This window comes from Engystomops pustulosus, chromosome 1, assembly GCF_040894005.1.
Source record: "Engystomops pustulosus chromosome 1, aEngPut4.maternal, whole genome shotgun sequence".
Classification (NCBI taxonomy): Eukaryota; Metazoa; Chordata; class Amphibia; order Anura; family Leptodactylidae; genus Engystomops; species Engystomops pustulosus.
Window position 1 is genome coordinate 282,083,154 of NC_092411.1, and position 19,427 is coordinate 282,102,580.

Below are 19,427 nucleotides of genomic sequence, written 5' to 3' on the forward strand. Positions count from 1 at the left end.
TGAACCAGCAGGGGATGCTGGGAGATTTTCTTGGGATGTGATGCTGCCGTGTCACTTGTTTAGGACCTTGTGTGTTTTGTTGTAGGATCTGGTAACATTTCGGCACCAGTGGGGCGGCTTCCTGTCAAACTTCGAAACTGAAATTCCTTTCCTCCTGGAATTGTCGGAATCTCAAGCAGGAGAGGTAGGAAGTGGTGATGTGATAGAAGAGAAGAGTTATCAGCCAGACTAATAATCCACACAGCCGCGGGTCCTGCAGTAACACCCTGCCCGCTCCTTATACACATTTCTATCAGCAGGACTTTACAGCCTGACGTGTGCTTCCTCCAGCTATTTGTATCCAATGTTGCACAGGACTGTTATCAGCATGTGACTCATCTGCAATATGATTATAATGTTCAGCTTTCGCTCTACTGACCCATGTACATTCTATAACATTGTGTAATCTCTTATTATTCTACAGCCGTTCAGAAGTTACTTCAGCCATGGAATGATCTCCAGCCATATCACTGACAACAGGTTTGTGCTTTACATTTCCAGGAGTGACCCTAGTTATTATCATGTCACCTCATATATGTGCTACAGGCATAGGTCTCAGGAGGAAATACAACAATACTTCTCTATATATAACTGCTATAATACTGCCCCATGTGTACAGGAATATAACTACTATAATACTGCCCCCTATGTACAAGAATATAACTACTATAATACTGCCCCCTATGTACAGGAATATAACTACTATAATACTGCCCCCTATGTACAAGAATATAACTACTATAATACTGCCCCCTATGTACAAGAATATAACTACAATAATACTGCCCCCTATGTACAAGAATATAACTACTATAATACTGCCCCCTATGTACAGGAATATAACTACTATATTACTGCCCCCTATGTACAGGAATATAACTACTATAATACTGCCCCCTATGTACAGGAATATAACTACTATAATACTGCCCCCTATGTACAAGAATATAACTACTATAATACTGCCCCCTATGTACAGGAATATAACTACTATAATACTGCCCCCTATGTACAAGAATATAACTACTATAATACTGCCCCCTATGTACAGGAATATAACTACTATAATAATGCCCCCTATGTACAGGAATATAACTACTATAACACTGCCCCCTATGTACAAGAATATAACTACTATATTACTGCCCCCTATGTACAGGAATATAACTACTATAATACTGCCCCCTATGTACAAGAATATAACTACTATAATACTGCCCCTATGTACAAGAATATAACTACTATAATACTGCCCCCTATGTACAGGAATATAACTACTATAATACTTCCCCCTATGTACAGGAATATAACTACTATAATACTGCCCCCTATGTACAGGAATATAACTACTATAATACTGCCTCCTATGTACAAGAATATAACTACTATAATACTGCCCCCTATGTACAAGAATATAACTACTATAATACTGCCCCCTATGTACAAGAATATAACTACTATAATACTGCCTCCTATGTACAAGAATATAACTACTATAATACTGCCCCCTATGTACAGGAATATAACTACTATAATACTGCCCCCTATGTACAGGAATATAACTACTATAATACTGCCCCCTATGTACAAGAATATAACTACTATAATACTGCCCCCTATGTACAGGAATATAACTACTATAATACTGCCTCCTATGTACAAGAATATAACTACTATAATAATGCCCCCTATGTACAAGAATATAACTACTATAATACTGCCCCCTATGTACAAGAATATAACTACTATAATACTGCCTCCTATGTACAAGAATATAACTACTATAATACTGCCCCCTATGTACAAGAATATAACTACTATAATACTGCCCCCTATGTACAAGAATATAACTACTATAATACTGCCCCCTATGTACAAGAATATAACTACTATAATACTGCCCCCTATGTATAGGAATATAACTACTATAATATCTCCCTGTCTGATTGTTTCTAATTGTGTGCTGTTCTTGTAGTCCGTGTAGACAACCTTTTGTGCTGTTCGGCAGTCATTCCACCAAAGAGAACCTAAAACCTGGCAACTTTATATTCCCATCAGAAGGTCACTTGGTCAGGAACACAGGAGTTGGAGGCAGCACAGCCAAACACATGGTGAGGAACAAGCAGTTTGTAAAGTTTTATTGTTATTGACACCATAATACACTCTACATCAATAAAGTAAAGCGTGTGTATTACTTATCCTGTACTGATCCTGAGTTACATCCTGTATTATACTCCAGAGCTGCACTCACTATTCTGCTGCTGGTGCAGTCACTGTGTACATACATGACATTACTTATCCTGTACTGGTCCTGAGTTACATCCTGTATTATACTCCAGAGCTGCACTCACTATTCTGCTGCTGGTGCAGTCACTGTGTACATACATGACATTACTTATCCTGTACTGATCCTGAGTTACATCCTGTATTATACCCCAGAGCTGCACTCACTATTCTGCTGCTGGTGCAGTCACTGTGTACATACATGACATTACTTATCCTGTACTGATCCTGAGTTACATCCTGTATTATACTCCAGAGCTGCACTCACTATTCTACTACTGGTGCAGTCACTGTGTACATACATGACATTACTTATCCTGTACTGATCCGGAGTTACATCCTGCATTATACCCCAGAGCTGCACTCACTATTCTGCTGCTGGTGCAGTCACTGTGTACATACATGACATTACTTATCCTGTAGTGATCCTGAGTTACATCCTGTATTATACCCCAGAGCTGCACTCACTATTCTGCTGCTGGTGCAGTCACTGTGTACATACATGACATTCCTTATCCTGTACTGATCCTGAGTTACATCCTGTATTATACCCCAGAGCTGCACTCACTATTCTGCTGCTGGTGCAGTCACTGTGTACATACATGACATTACTTATCCTGTACTGATCCTGAGTTACATCCTGTATTATACCCCAGAGCTGCACTCACTATTCTGCTGCTGGTGCAGTCACTGTGTACATACATGACATTACTTATCCTGTACTGATCCTGAGTTACATCCTGTATTATACTCCAGAGCTGCACTCGCTATTCTGCTGCTGGTGCAGTCACTGTGTACATACATGACATTACTTATCCTGTACTGATCCTGAGTTACATCCTGTATTATACCCCAGAGCTGCACTCACTATTCTGCTGCTGGTGCAGTCACTGTGTACATACATGACATTACTGATCCTGTACTGATCCTGAGTTACATCCTGTATTATACTCCAGAGCTGCACTCACTATTCTGCTGCTGGTGCAGTCACTGTGTACATACATGACATTACTTATCCTGTACTGATCCTGAGTTACATCCTGTATTATACCCCAGAGCTGCACTCACTATTCTGCTGCTGGTGCAGTCACTGTGTACATACATGACATTCCTTATCCTGTACTGATCCTGAGTTACATCCTGTATTATACCCCAGAGCTGCACTCACTATTCTGCTGCTGGTGCAGTCACTGTGTACATACATGACATTCCTTATCCTGTACTGATCCTGAGTTACATCCTGTATTATACCCCAGAGCTGCACTCACTATTCTGCTGCTGGTGCAGTCACTGTGTACATACATGACATTACTTATCCTGTACTGATCCTGAGTTACATCCTGTATTATACTCCAGAGCTGCACTCACTATTCTGCTGCTGGTGCAGTCACTGTGTACATACATGACATTACTTATCCTGTACTGATCCTGAGTTACATCCTGTATTATACTCCAGAGCTGCACTCACTATTCTGCTGCTGGTGCCGTCACTGTGTACATACATGACATTACTTCACAGTGTTTATGTATTCAGATACTACTATAGCAGAATAGTGTGTGCAGTGTAGTGCAGTCTGTGGTGTATTCCTGTTGGCTGTAATATGAACAGATATTATACTGTTGTTATAGAGCAGATTGTACAGTCTCTCGCCCCCAGTACATGAAGCAGTGATTGTAGATGTGTGTTTGGCTTTTCTGGTATACTGCTGCCCCATGTATAGCAGACAATGACATGTATACACTGTCCTAAATACTTGCTTCTCTTTTGTCTTCACAGGTAGCACAGTGTGTTTCTCCTAAGGGACCCTTAGCCTGTTCCAGGACTTATTTTTTTGGTGCCACCCATGTTCCATATTTGGGTAGGTGCTGATCACATTGATACCTGGTTGTTGTGCACTCTTATACTCCGGCTTCCTGCGGGCTGTGGACGTTGCCCCATAATCTTGCAGGTGGCCATGATGGAGCTCGTGTCATGATTGGGATTGGCCGCTCTCATTCTCACCAGCACATACATATATACATATATAATCTATATACTGTGAGCGATTGGCATGGAAGAACCAGTCTCACTGCAGCCGGGAGCTAATGGGGTGCAGCTACTCTGTGCCTTATTATGTCATCAGCAGCTCCATAATATCACTAACAATGGGGTGCAGCTACTCTGTGCCTTATTATGTCATCAGCAGCTCCATAATATCCTCACATTGGGGGCAGCCTGTGTTGTATCATTAGGCCGCACCCTGGGGTCTTGGCACAGCAGCTTGTAGTGTCCAGGCTGCTGGAAACCACAAAGGCTTCTCACCATGTGACACGGGGTGTGACCTGGGCCCAGCAATGCCACAGCCTCTCGGGAGTCTTGTTATGTGTGGGAATGCATTGCTTCAGACTGATTATTTGTTTTATATTTTAGGTTATGATAATGAAACGCACAAGAAAAATGAGCAAATGTAAGTGAATCCTGTGATCGGTGCGTATATACACGTATATCCTGACCATGTATCTAGTGGCTACGTCCAGCTCTGGTCATACTTTCATCTGCCCAGATATTAAGGCTACATTCTCACGAACGTATGGGGGATGTATACACTCTGTATATACGCCCCCTGTATATATCCCCTGTACAGGAGATGCACTGTACCGTTGCGTATCCGGGAGAAAGATGGAATACGCGGCTGTGCAGCATATATCACTATGGAGAGGGGCAGGGGTGAGCAGCACTCACCTCCTCCTCCTCTCCCCTGCGCTGATTTTTGCTCACCGTGCTACTTCTATGGTGTCGCTATAAGCGCTTAAGGACCCATCTAATCTATAGCAGGGACCTGATACACAGATATTCCCTACTTAGTAGGGATCAATGTTGATGTCATTTTGCTTTGGAAACATGACTTCAGAATCAGATTAGTTACCGCTCTTCTCATGAGATCCTAGAGAAAGATGACTCGTCCATATTAAATATTCCCCTTCATGACTGTATTTTCATATTTTGTGCTGATACGTGAGAGTTGCTGATACGATCCTCCTGCCGGGGCTTGTATGTTGTGTCCTATAGCCCAGCATATCATGCAGGATGCTATGTTGTCATGTATAGACGCTGCCCCCAGCTCCTCTTATACTAGGCTAGTCCTGTATACTGCAGGCGCTCTGTGTAGTAATAAGTCCTGGATCTTGTATGGATCTCTCTTCTAGCACCCTGCTGTCTCAGATCTACGCTGCAGCGGTGGAGGCCGTTCTCGCAGGGATCGCCAGCTACGTCAAGTGCTCCAGTTTCACTAAGGTAATAACTACGTTGGATCCACTTCGGCTCTATCACCACAAAGCAATTGGGACAGTGATCTCCAGGCTCCACGAAGTGCTGGGAATTGTAGTGTCACAGCAGCTGGAAAGCCTCAGGGGTCTCTGTTTGCCCCCATGGAGGGCTGTACATCATATAAGGTTGTGTATCTGTCACAGCAGGTGATGTACAGACTCTCCTCTAGGGTTATGATTTCAGTCCCCAGGCCGCTCCCTCAGTCACACGGGACCTTCGTGTCTCGTCACGTTTAGCGTCACTCGTGGAATCGTAAAAATGTGTGAAAACAAGCTAAAATCTGCCGGCTTATCAGGGATATCTATAAAAATATACACAAGTAAAGTAAAAGCCATAATAAAGAGACTGGTTTACAGACAGTAGAATTACAGGGGATGTCCTTCTGGAGGGTGGGGGAGTAGTAAAACAGGCTGACAATAGGTGTAATTGCCTTGTATAGCTGGGGTCATTACAGTATAGCTGGGGTCATTACAGTATAGCTGGGGTCATTACAGTATAGCTGGGGTCATTACAGTATAGCTGGGGTCATTACAGTATAGCTGGGGTCATTACAGTATAGCTGGGGTCATTACAGTATAGCTGGGGTCATTACAGTATAGTTAGGGGGGGTAGTGATTGTTTTTATGTCTTATGTTTTTTTATTTTTTTTGGAGAGGTTCACATTTAATTTTTTTTGTATACGCTCAGCGTTTACAAAGAGTGTGCCTATTGTCATATACCGGCAGACAGACGAATACTTGCTATGCTATGTATTTCCATCCTGCTCGCTCCTGCAACATGCGCTCAGCACAGGCAATAGTAGCCTATGGGGAGCGGGTGCAGCTACATATCCGCCCAGCGGGAGGGGGGGGCCCGGTGATGTCACTGTGCATATAAGGACAGTGACATCACTAAGGAAACGACGCTACATCAGCAGCAGCCAATCACCAGCTGCTGCTGTTCACTCCTCCCTCCGCATTCGGGGGCGTCGGGGGGTCCCCGGGCGATGTATGAGAATGAATTAAATACTGATGGGGGTCCAACTCCTGACAGTCACATCTATCTACTAGCACAGAGAAGGGAGCATAGCGCCAGTCTCTGTGTACTGGTGGAGCTCGGTCACTGCAACTTGGTTACCAGTCAAGGGAAGAGCTGATCAGATCCCTCACCAAAATGTATCCTAAGAATAGATGATCAGAAATGCAAGAGTGGCTGATAACAGAGAGTATTGATGACATTTAACAGTTCATCATATGGAAGCCTTAATCTGATAATGCACTGAGCCCGTGCCGACCCTGTGACTTACTCCACGTGCCGTCTTTCCACAGGCGAAGGAAGTGGCGGAGCACGGTCTCTGGATGCTGCTGGACTCCTTTAATCTCGTACAGATGAAAGCTGCTCTCAGGTCCGTTTGATGTTTCTCTCCCATTTTGTAGGACTAATCATTGTGAGAAAAAACAAGGTTCAGTCATTGTACTGAGCCGCCCCGCCGGGGTCTGTCATTATGTGAGGCGGGGGGGGGGGGCATTATAGGAAGCGCCGCTGCCGTCACCAGGAGAGGACGTAATCACATAGTGAAGGTTGAATAAACTTTCATTATGTTCCCATTATGTATGTATTACATAAGGCCCCGATGCTTCTGTGTATGATGGGATGATGTTCGCTCTAATCTGTGCTTTTATCTTGTTTTTAGGTCCAAAGTATCATTTCAGATTGAAGCTGTGAATAGTCTGGGCAGGTAAGTCTCCTCCGTGGGTGCGGCGCTCCACATCGTCCTCCAGCTTAGTGTTTGTTGGCAGTGATTGGAGGTTTTCCTGTTTATCTTCACAATCACTTTAGACTCTTCTATAAGCTTCCCGCCCCAGTACTAACGAGTATCTGCTAGAAAATTACAATGTAAATGGTCTCTACATGGAGGTGGTCAATAAAACCATCGGGGGTCTCCTGACACCAGTATAATCTCCACGCAGGGACGTTGCTGCTCCATCTAGAGTTCGGCTCAGTGACCTCGCCTCTTTTTTTGCTGCGCTATTGAGAATCCTCTAAATACACAGCTACATAGACACCACTGCTCCCAGTACTGGAGCTCTAACCACTAAATGTTTCCATTCACTGACATCAATCAGATGCTGCGGAACATCAAGTGTAGAAACATGATTAAACTCTGCTAAGGCGACAATTTTTTTTTTGTTTTTGCTCTTTCAGGATTGTCCCATTGGACCACGAGGATAGTGCAGACCTTATAAAAACTGTAAGTACAACCGCATCTCACTGTAAAGATCTCACTTTGTACAAGAGACGCCCCAGTGCTCTTGACATCATATGTTCTGCATGGATGATGATGATAATAAAGCTTTGTTTCTATAGCTCCATCATATTCCGCAGCGCTGTACAGATCATGGGGGACATATACAAATTAAACAGCTTACACTCTTTGTATTCTTTCTACGTAAATGCTGATCTGCCTCTTGTCACCTGTAGGATATGATGGCTGTATGGCTATGATGGGGGCTGTCACCAGTAACTGCCATACACCTTCATCAGATGCTACGGGCCCCACTGGCGGTGTATTGCAATGTGCATGTATGAGGCTGAGCATACTTTATAGACATGGTCGATTTCTGCTATAAAGTTTAAAAAGTGTTAAAAAAGCGATACCGCTGTTTTAACACTAACGAAACTAAGCACCGGCACCAGCTCACCCTGAGCTGGTGCTCGGTGTTTACAGCTTACACCTACCATTTGAAATGGTAGGTTTCCTTTAAGAGCACCTGTATATGAGCAGCATAGAGACTACCCCCTAGTGGTGACAACTGGTAGTGGAAATTTTTATATGAAAATTAGTGAACACCCAGTGCGTTTTGTACAAGCTTTTATCTTTACATTTCTGCTGGACTCCAGTGTAGATCTATATGTTAATATGTCCCTTCTTGTACCTCTCTGTAGGCTTTTATACAGCCGCCACTTAATTTGAAAATTCCAAAATCTTACTGAAGCGAATACATAGTACCTCCCGATGTAGAAGTGTTCTCCTACACAGCAGAGATCTGTATATTATGGGTTAGCATCACCCTAAATTTACAATTTCTTCCAGGCGTCCATGACCATCTACGACATTCCTGACCTGCAAGGTGGAAGAGGAAATTTGGGATCCATAGTCTTCTCCGAATCCTTTCTAAAGTCGGATATTCTTGTCCGTGACAAAGGTGTGTTGGTCTCTGTGTTTTGTACCCTGGGCTCTTGTATCTGTGTCCCAGGGTGTGATTATTTATCTTGGTGCTGCCTCCTCCCTGTCTCGTCTGGGATGTTTGTATGACCAGGCAAACATGGAAGAGGGAGAGCAAATACATGATCCGGGCTTGTAGAGACATAATAACAGGCCGGATGCTGCCGATCCTGTGTAGATATCTGTGATTTATATGATAAGTGTCGTATGTGGGAGATAAAATAAACGGGCGGTGAACACCAGGCACATACACATCAGGGCAGGGTCATGCCCCGGGCTCAGGGCGGGTGCCCTGTGGCTTAGTCATGTATAAGGAAAACGTGTGAAACCTGACTTTGTTTCCAATACCTGCATTTTCATAATTATTATCTCTGTTTGCTGTCAGTGAACCTGAAGGCTACTATTTGGGATTGTCCATAAACTACCAACCTATAGCTCCACCTGTTGGATGATGAGAAACCAGATCACATGAACCTAGTAATGGTCTGACTTATAGAATAGCACCGTCCAATACCGTACAGATTTCTTTAATGGGCCGAGAGATAATTTGTATGAAAGACTGAATACATCTAATTCTACTTGCACAGCATGAGTTTGTTGCAATGTGTCACCAGGGAGTGAGGCCTGGAGATAAATTGGTGCTTTTGTTACTGTCTTTTAAAGATTTTACTGATTATAAAAAAAGAAAAGAAAAAAGTGTATATTACATGGTAACCCCGTATCTCCTGTACCTCACAGATGGAGCGCTGACATCAGACAGTAACTACATCATCCTGACCTCTGCGGTGCCTCGCTTTATGTCATGGCTGGTGAGTCCTGCTCCTGTTTAATCCCCACGAAAATATTAACTCATTTTACGTTAATGGATTCTGCACTTGAGTTTATTATATGAAAGCATTGTTCTAATTTATTAGTTTATTGTTCATATACTGTATCTTTCTGGCTGCAAGATGCTCTGTACTATAAGAAGCACCCTAGATTTAGTCTTCAAAAATGGGAAAATACATTTTGACAAAAATTAAAAATTCCCTGGTGGACACGCACACACAGCTTTGCTTTATCCATCCCTTCATACACTTATCTTTGCTACATTTACCTATACACTCACATACGGCTCTGCTACAGCCACCCATTCGCTCACATACGGCTCTGCTACAGCCACCCATTCGCTCACATACGGCTCTGCTACAGCCACCCATTCGCTCACATGCGGCTCTGCTACAGCCACCCATTCGCTCACATGCGGCTCTGCTACAGCCACCCATTCGCTCACATGCGGCTCTGCTACAGCCACCCATTCGCTCACATGCGGCTCTGCTACAGCCACCCATTCGCTCACATGCGGCTCTGCTACAGCCACCCATTCGCTCACATGCGGCTCTGCTACAGCCACCCATTCGCTCACATGCGGCTCTGCTACAGCCACCCATTCGCTCACATGCGGCTCTGCTACAGCCACCCATTCGCTCACATACGGCTCTGCTACAGCCACCCATTCGCTCACATACGGCTCTGCTACAGCCACCCATTCGCTCACATACGGCTCTGCTACAGCCACCCATTCGCTCACATACGGCTCTGCTACAGCCACCCATTCGCTCACATACGGCTCTGCTACACCCACCCATTCGCTCACATACGGCTCTGCTACACCCACCCTGGATGGTCAGGAGAGAGCAATGGTGAGGCTCTGCTCTCTTAGGGATAGGGTGAAACGTTTGTCAGCGCTTCAGCCGATCTCCATTTCTGCTGTCGGGAGGGTTTGGCAGTTCTGGGTCCTCCTGACCTTCAGACTATAAGATGCAGTCACTTTTTAGCAAGAATTTTTCCTTATACTACGGTATATATCATTCATTTATTTAGTTTTTTGTATTGTACTTCCTTCTTGTAGGTGGATGAGAATGAAGTCAAACTCTCTGAGAAAGCTCTGAATACTGTGAAGGTGGGTAGGAGGGTGGGTGCGCCTGCCCCCCGCTTATTTACATTTACATTATTTACCAAAACATTTATGGACTTAAATAGTTGTCAGTATTGGATTGTGAATCCTCGTTGCTTTCAAAATCTCTGCTTGCAGGAACATTCTGGATCTGATCCACCTCTGCTATTCCCTTATGGGACAGACAGGTCCAGCAGCTGTAAACCCCAATAAGTGACGTGGGGAGGCTGCTCTATATAACACACAGGGATGGATGATGATGGACATGACCTTGTATAACCTGTGACTTTGGATTTACAGGGACAGGAGTCTTTTCTCGGCACCTTCCTGTCCGGAGGGGAGGGGTCGTACCTGTGTGCCAGCAGCCAGCACATCTCACCTGAAGAAGGTAAATATGGAAGAATAGAAGCAGATGTGTCTGTGGGTGTATTCTCCTGTTCATTGCTCTGCTTAGATACGATTTAACTTTTATTTTCTATGGGGTTCATAACCCCCAACCAATCACGACGTAGTGGCGTTACTTTACAACATCCCCAAAATGTGTCCTCCGGTCCCAGTCGGTCCGAGTGATAAGATCATTCTGTCTTCTCAGGTAAATTGTATTTCTTCACTGACGGCCTCCTGTTTGTTCATCCAAACCACGGGAGCGTCTCCATATCGAAGAGTCACATGACCTCTCTGAAGTTTTACGATGGGGTAGGTACTTTTCGAGAGACCACGTACAGCTGTACAATTGGTGGGCTGGGGTCCTGCTATAGAGACCCACCTCTGGGGATGATGGAAGGGAATTGAGGGTCTCTTTGAGATGTTATGCACCACCATATTTATACAGAACATTGGGTACGTGAACAGACAAAAGACATTACAGAGAAATAACATGGTCAGAGGAAGCGATAGGAACGCTGTGCGCAAGAGCTTACAATCTATGATGATGTTTTGCTGTATATGGGGCGGTCACCCTGGTTAATCACAGTTCGTGCTCGGGGACAATGGTCTCAATAATAGGAAATGGATATTTTGCTCCAAGCAGAAACCTGAACAATGGCAGCGATATGTTCTGCGCCTCGCGCTCTATTCTCCACATTATACTATCTCTCCCCGTCCATGTCCAGCGCTGACCTTCCTGCTATTGTCACTGCCAGCGCTCAGGGTGGATACAAGCGGTAATTATAGCCTGGGCACCATGCCAGCGCTGAACTGGGGGAAGATAAAACCTACATCTTGTGCATGCGGATAGATAAGACGCTGTCACCCTGCACAGGAGACTCATTTATTAAGATGTGTTTTCAGACTCCTTATCTTTAGCCTTCAACTGTGTGACACCAGCATATACTGCAGCGTTGTACAGAGCATGGGGGAAACTATTCAAATAACATAATCGTATGGAACAATTGCAGTGAGGGCCTTGCTCATAAGAGCTAACAGTCTTTGAGATAAAGCTGTACCGTAGCTGCATCTATTACAAGTGTATTGTAGCTGCAGCCTCTTGTATCATCATCTAATAAGATCTACAAGTAATGTGGGCACCCGGGACCCATTAAGGGAACATCCATCCATTTTTCAATTGATAAGGATGTACCTGTGAATATCCTAACCATTTGCTCTGTGTTCTAATTACACAGGCCCATGTACAGGAAATGGCCAAATAACGGCAGCGCCCCCTAATGGTTCTGTTACTGCAGAGCTTGCACTCTAACCCCCAGTCACACAGCTTTTACTTCACTGGAACCATTCCGCTTCTGCCATTGGGATTTTAGACACAGACACCTGTCTAATTTTTTGAATCCTAGAATTAAAAAAGAAAAGCATTAACTTTAAAAATTAAAAGAAGACACACATACAAATGTGCAATTCTGTCACCAGACGAGATAAAATATGCACACATTTGCTTTTGACAAGGCTGCAACAACCCATATAACAGCATTGTGGCATCACTAAGGGCTTAAACACACAAACACGTTGTGTCCATGATCAAGCCCGTAGTGACCGGATTTCACAGATAGAACAGATATTGGGCCAGCACGGTGGCTCAGTGGGTAGCACTTGCAGCGCTGGGGTCCTGGGGTTTCCTCCCACACTCCAAAACATACTAGTAGGTTGATTAAATTGTGAGCCGCAATGGGGACAGGGACTGATTTGCGAGGCCCTGTGCAGCGCTGTGTAATCTGTGTGCGCTATATAAATGAAAGAATTTTTTTTATTACTATATATTTTTTATGCACATTTACCATGCGTTCGTTTGAATCTGTTTTTCTTCATTTGTGGAAGTGTAAGCAGCTATGAAAATGTTAACAACGCTGCTTACTTTTCCAAGTATGAAGAAAAACTGATTCAAACCAGCCAAACGCATGGTAAAACATTTAAAAACGCACCATCTGACTGCACCCTTGGGGCTCAAGAGTTTCCAGTGAGATCTAGCAGAAGTAATACATGATTGCTCCTCCGTATGTGTTACTCTGGACGTTACTCACACTGCAGCTACTGACCCTTCTCCTTCTGCAGGACTCCAGCAGCGCTACAGCCGTCCTCCTCGTGGAGTATAAAGCCTCCCTCCTCCCCCACCTGCCCCTGCACATCATCACTCCAGCCAGCTGCATCACCTTTACACTCTTCCCCAAATCCCAAAGCTACCGGGGCTTCTACTCACAGGTGATGTATAGGAGCAGCACATGTCAGGCATGCGTAGATCATTATGTATCCCGCACACATATTTGTGAGATCGTGTTCCATCTTTATATTGGGATCCTGTTCTAATGTCATCGCCTGTAGGTGCTGAAGACCTGGCAGGGGCAGACAGAGGCTTCTGGAGCCACGCTGCAGCTCATCCAGGAACACCAGCTCTCCGAGGATCAGAGAAGGATGTAAGTGTACTGCTATATGTCCCTGCACCATACGTGTCCCCTCCACCTATTTCAGGCTTTAAGCCTATCCCTGTGCATTAATTATCCCCTTACCACCTGCACCGTCATTTGTTGTGCCATTAGCACATGATACAAGGGTATAACTTCCTCCACATTCAGTGTCTCACACCCGGGTCACTGCCAGCAATAAAAGTGACCTGAGCCTAATGTCGCCCCCCCCCCCCCCCCATGGGTTTCTACCCTGTAGTCTTGGAATGACAATGGGTTTTGATGCCATCTGTTGGCTAAACATGGTCTCCAGAGGCAATGTCTACTAGCTGGCCTGTCCGAGGTATCAACATTGCATTGAGTACTAGTAGATGGCTGTGTGTGCCATAACTTCTGCCTCTTGAGAGGTAATAATGAAAGGAAATTGTGGAAACCCCCTTTAATCTTGTATTCTAGTTTTAATCTAATTAGTCCAATTTCTAACTCTGTATTGGTTTATTCATCCAACTACTGATTTAGAACGTCACGTGTGTATGGATTGTGTAGGACGCTGTACTGGCCACTAGGGGGCGCTCACTGTACAGGAATCTCTGCAGCTCTAATTGCACACGTTATTGCCAGTATAAATCCTCTTGCTACAGATGCTCCCCTCTAAAGGCTGCACGAAAATTGGGTCTCATAATGTGCTCAAAGGGGTCTGACTGCTAGTTACCTGGAGAATGGGGGTCTGAAAGGCAGCACAGGTGTGTTTGCTGGTGGTCCAGCCCTCCTGGAAGTCTCCATGTGGTATACATGCTTTCTGTGCTGAGCCAAGAGTGTATACATTGGGGGTGTGGGAAGGAATGGCTGACGGGTCTTAAAACCTCTGTCCACCAGCTATAAGAGCCAGGTCTCCAGCTAGAGGACCCCCGGCACTGCCCACTTAGCAGCCACTGTATGACATGCAAATGTGGAGTTGTTTTTTCTCCTCCAGCTGTGGCCACTAGATGGCAGAGCTCTGTTATCTGTAATGATACAAGAGATTCTTTCTCCTATTTGTGGTATTTGCTTGGAATTTTACAGAAATTATTCCGCTATTAGGATTGACGGCCCCCGAGGTTAATGGGGCAATACCTAAAGGAAGATATATTATCACATTAGGGACACATTAAGACGCACAGCTTCATCTCCTTATCACGGCTGTGGCCGGGCTTTATAGGGTCTGATTAGACATTTTATATTTCTTCCACAGTTACTTGAACATGAAAAGTCTTTATGAGACGTCGTCCTACCCAAACACTGAAAGGTGGAGCCACCCGAAAACGATATCTACCAACCTCCCGGGACTAGAGAGGTAAATGATAGAGCGGATGTATAATAACTACTATTATGGCAGGTCCATCCTGTGTTTATCCTTGGTATTGTTAGTGAACACATGGATGCTCTGGATTCCTCTGAGATGTAATTGTCCAGTGCAGTGACCTTGTACGATCAGTGGGTTACATTCAGCTGCATTGTGATTCTTGTGCTGTCAGTCCTGCAAGGAGCTGCGTGTTAACAAAGTCTTTTTTCTCTGTGTGCAGCTTCTTGCAGCATCTGGCCGTCAGCAGCGTGAGCCGAGAGCCTGTGCCAAGACCACACGTGCCAGCCCTGCTCCAACACCCAGAGACCATCGCCGCCAGCCAAGCACAAAATGACAAGGTACCAGGCCATACACCTTCATAGCCATCATCAGGTCATGCATATGTTGTAGGGAATGTGGAGCAGCCCTGGTGGCAGGTTCCTTCCTCTTAGAACAAAACAATTAGCCGTGAAATTCGTCTTCCAGCTCCTTCCGGAAGTTTCGGAAGAAGCTTCCGGATTTATGTTTACACATAAACCTAAATCCCTAGTAGTCGGTCATGGAGAAGTCAGACAATTCTTCTCTGACGCTGGGGCAGGACAAGGCCTTATTGTGCATGCCCCTGAGCAGTTATCTTACTATTTGTAAAACAGAATCAGGATTGGGTTGAAAAGAAATGGAAAATATGAGTAAGGACTTGTACTTCTCCTTCCTGCCCAATCCACTCCTGGCTTTATCATTATCCATGCATGATCACCATCACTATTATCCATGCATGATCACCATCACTATTATCCATGCATGATCACCATCACTATTATCCATGCATGGTCACCATCATCATTATCCATGCATGATCACCATCATCATTATCCATGCATGATCACCATCATCATTATCCATGCATGATCACCATCACTATTATCCATGCATGATCACCATCACTATTATCCATGCATGATCACCATCACTATTATCCATGCATGATCACCATCACTATTATCCATGCATGATCACCATCACTATTATCCATGCATGGTCACCATCACTATTATCCATGCATGGTCACCATCACTATTATCCATGCATGGTCACCATCACTATTATCCATGCATGATCACCATCACTATTATCCGTGCATGATCACCATCACTATTATCCATGCATGATCACCATCACTATTATCCATGCATGATCACCATCACTATTATCCATGCATGATCACCATCACTATTATCCATGCATGATCACCATCACTATTATCCATGCATGATCACCATCACTATTATCCATGCATGATCACCATCACTATTATCCATGCATGATCACCATCACTATTATCCATGCATGATCACCATCACTATTATCCATGCATGATCACCATCACTATTATCCATGCATGGTCACCATCACTATTATCCATGCATGGTCACCATCACTATTATCCATGCATGGTCACCATCACTATTATCCATGCATGGTCACCATCATCATTATCCATGCATGATCACCATCATCATTATCCATGCATGATCACCATCATCATTATCCATGCATGATCACCATCACTATTATCCATGCATGGTCACCATCACTATTATCCATGCATGGTCACCATCATCATTATCCATGCATGATCACCATCATCATTATCCATGCATGATCACCATCATCATTATCCATGCATGATCACCATCACTATTATCCATGCATGATCACCATCACTATTATCCATGCATGATCACCATCACTATTATCCATGCATGATCACCATCACTATTATCCATGCATGATCACCATCACTATTATCCATGCATGATCACCATCACTATTATCCATGCATGGTCACCATCATCATTATCCATGCATGATCACCATCACTATTATCCATGCATGATCACCATCACTATTATCCATGCATGGTCACCATCACTATTATCCATGCATGATCACCATCACTATTATCCATGCATGATCACCATCACTATTATCCATGCATGATCACCATCCTCATTATCCATGCATGGTCACCATCCTCATTATCCATGCATGATCACCATCATCATAATCCATGGTCTTCTCTTTGTGCTGAGGAGTTGTGTGTAGCGATGCACTGATACTTTGGTTTGTCTCATTATTGTTGTATCTAATGTCCCCTTGTTGTCTTGTAGGTGGCTATAAACGTTATAATCGGGCTACCGGGAAGTCACTGCAATGACCTGTGTGATTTTCTGGTGTCCTTCCAGAAGGAGTATGGAAGGTAGGTCATGGTGCTGGAGATTACGTTAAGTAGTCGCAGCTCTGGTGGTGTATGGAGTCAAGGAGCCCATTACAGAATCTCATCTTTATAGTGACACTTGGAGTATGTCATTCTGACATCAGGTGCTGTACTCCAGTCACAGGCAAATCTGTACTCGCACTACTATGCGAGATATCACCACTGCCTGCTACTACTACCAGCTAATGTGCACCGGATTATGGGAGTTGGAGTTTATTAGGTCCCACCACTGAACCTGCTGCTGCCGTATTATCTTGTGTTCACACATCAAAATGCCTAAAGACAAATGAGATGGGTGGTCCAGTTTTCCAAAATTAACACTCAGGAAATTTCTGTGTTTAAAGGACATGTACCACTGGGATGAAAGACTATGCAATTGAGCCTCAGAGGCTCCAGACACTGCTAACTCCTATGGAGCCCGGAGCCCATCAGGCTCATTTGCATTCAGTCCTTTATCCTGTTGGTAGACTCCCTTTAAACAATCGAATTTTTGCAAAATGCTGTGTGTGATGATCAGGCTATTGTTGCTTGTCTGATCATCCTGTATAATATATATATATATGTATAGATTACTAAGTGACTGCTGCCCTCCAGGTGGATGGTGTACCGTCAGCCCACGGACGGCACTGAGGAGTTCAGTAAAGCGCAGTTCCAGAGATTCCTCTCCAGCATCCTGGAGGCTCAGCGCCATCGTAGTGCCCGCCAGGCTGTCTACTCCAGGAAGAAGATGAGGGTCCTGGCTGCTCTAGAGGGGTAAGAACACATGATGGCTGATTAGCTGTACAAGCTGAGCTGCAGTGTAAAGTATAGGGGCGAGCAGAAGCCTCAGTATACCTTAGATTTTCATTATCCTTGTACAGATCAGATAATGATATTGTGCCCCAGAGCTCGCTGCTATATCTGTCCATCCAGGCTCTGTATATTACTCTGTCTGTGGAGCGATTGCATCTGCCGCTCACATCATTGTTTGGGCAGGATTGACAGATAAATGCCCATGCATCTTATAGATGCCCTCACTTACACAGCGCCCTCCAGCTGTCAGCACATGTAACATGAAGTTCGTGTGATTTGGCCTTTTTGCTTTAGGGTTTGCTCACACTGACTGCAGGGGTCCATGGTCAGACACATGTAGTCACATAAATTGATCCCTCAGTACCATGCAAACATCGGACGGGGAAGGATAGAAATTTTTGTTGGTTCTAAACTCTTTTAAAGAGATTGTGGCATATACAACCTGCAGAAGAAGGGTTGTGCTACCTTCTAGAGACCCATTACTGTACACAACATAACTTTCTCTTGTTATATCCTGTCATCTCCTGCGCTGATACACTGTAACAGCACATTCCATACCTGCAGTATCTGTATAGCAGGCTGGAGGTGCACAATGTGCTTGCAGAGCGCTTATCACAGTGTGTTCTCCTGCGCTGATACACTGTAACAGTACACTCCATACCTGCAGTATCTGTATGGCAGACGGGGGGGTGCACAATGTGCTTGCAGGGCGCTTATCACAGTGTGTTCTCCTGCGCTGATACACTGTAACAGTACACTCCATACCTGCAGTATCTGTATAGCAGGCTGGAGGTGCACAATGTGCCTGCAGGGAGCTTATCACAGTGTGTTCTGCTGCGCTGATACACTGTAACGGTACACTCCATACCTGCAGTATCTGTATAGCAGGCTGGAGGTGCACAATGTGCTTGCAGGGCGCTTATCACAGTGTGTTCTGCTGCGCTGATACACTGTAACGGTACATTCCATACCTGCAGTATCTGTATAGCAGGCTGGGGGGTGCACAATGTGCCTGCAGGGCGCTTATCACAGTGTGTTCTCCTGTTATATCCCGTCTTCTCCTGCGCTGATACACTGTAACGGTACATTCCATACCTGCAGTATCTGTGTGGCAGGCGGGGGGGTGCACAATGTGCTTGCAGGGCACTTATCACAGTGTGTTCTCCTTCGCTGATACACTGTAACGGTACACTCCATACCTGCAGTATCTGTATAGCAGGCGGGGGGGTGCACAATGTGCTTATCACAGTGTGTTCTGCTGCGCTGATACACTGTAACGGTACATTCCATACCTGCAGTATCTGTGTGGCAGGCGGGGGGTGCACAATGTGCTTATCACAGTGTGTTCTCCTGGATGTCGCCCGCTTCCCACGCTGTGGTCTGGGGGTCCGGTTAGTGACGCCCTTTGCCCGGCCGC

At 44.8% G+C, this 19,427-nt stretch overlaps 1 protein-coding gene across 2 annotated transcripts in view; it reads left to right on the forward strand.

Annotated features, from left to right (window-relative positions):
- DNAAF9 (dynein axonemal assembly factor 9) overlaps positions 1–19,427 on the forward strand; it is a 54,704-nt gene that overhangs the window by 24,908 nt on the left and 10,369 nt on the right. For both annotated transcript variants that reach the window (XM_072126345.1, XM_072126346.1), the window contains 20 exons: positions 86–184; positions 464–519; positions 2,015–2,150; positions 4,100–4,181; positions 4,733–4,769; positions 5,509–5,596; positions 6,937–7,013; positions 7,302–7,346; positions 7,814–7,859; positions 8,703–8,814; positions 9,573–9,643; positions 10,726–10,776; positions 11,071–11,158; positions 11,363–11,466; positions 13,273–13,419; positions 13,540–13,631; positions 14,851–14,952; positions 15,182–15,299; positions 17,112–17,200; positions 17,813–17,971. In XM_072126345.1, the coding sequence (XP_071982446.1) occupies positions 86–184; positions 464–519; positions 2,015–2,150; positions 4,100–4,181; positions 4,733–4,769; positions 5,509–5,596; positions 6,937–7,013; positions 7,302–7,346; positions 7,814–7,859; positions 8,703–8,814; positions 9,573–9,643; positions 10,726–10,776; positions 11,071–11,158; positions 11,363–11,466; positions 13,273–13,419; positions 13,540–13,631; positions 14,851–14,952; positions 15,182–15,299; positions 17,112–17,200; positions 17,813–17,971 (1,799 nt within the window). The remainder of the gene's footprint in view (positions 1–85; positions 185–463; positions 520–2,014; positions 2,151–4,099; positions 4,182–4,732; positions 4,770–5,508; positions 5,597–6,936; positions 7,014–7,301; positions 7,347–7,813; positions 7,860–8,702; positions 8,815–9,572; positions 9,644–10,725; positions 10,777–11,070; positions 11,159–11,362; positions 11,467–13,272; positions 13,420–13,539; positions 13,632–14,850; positions 14,953–15,181; positions 15,300–17,111; positions 17,201–17,812; positions 17,972–19,427) is intronic.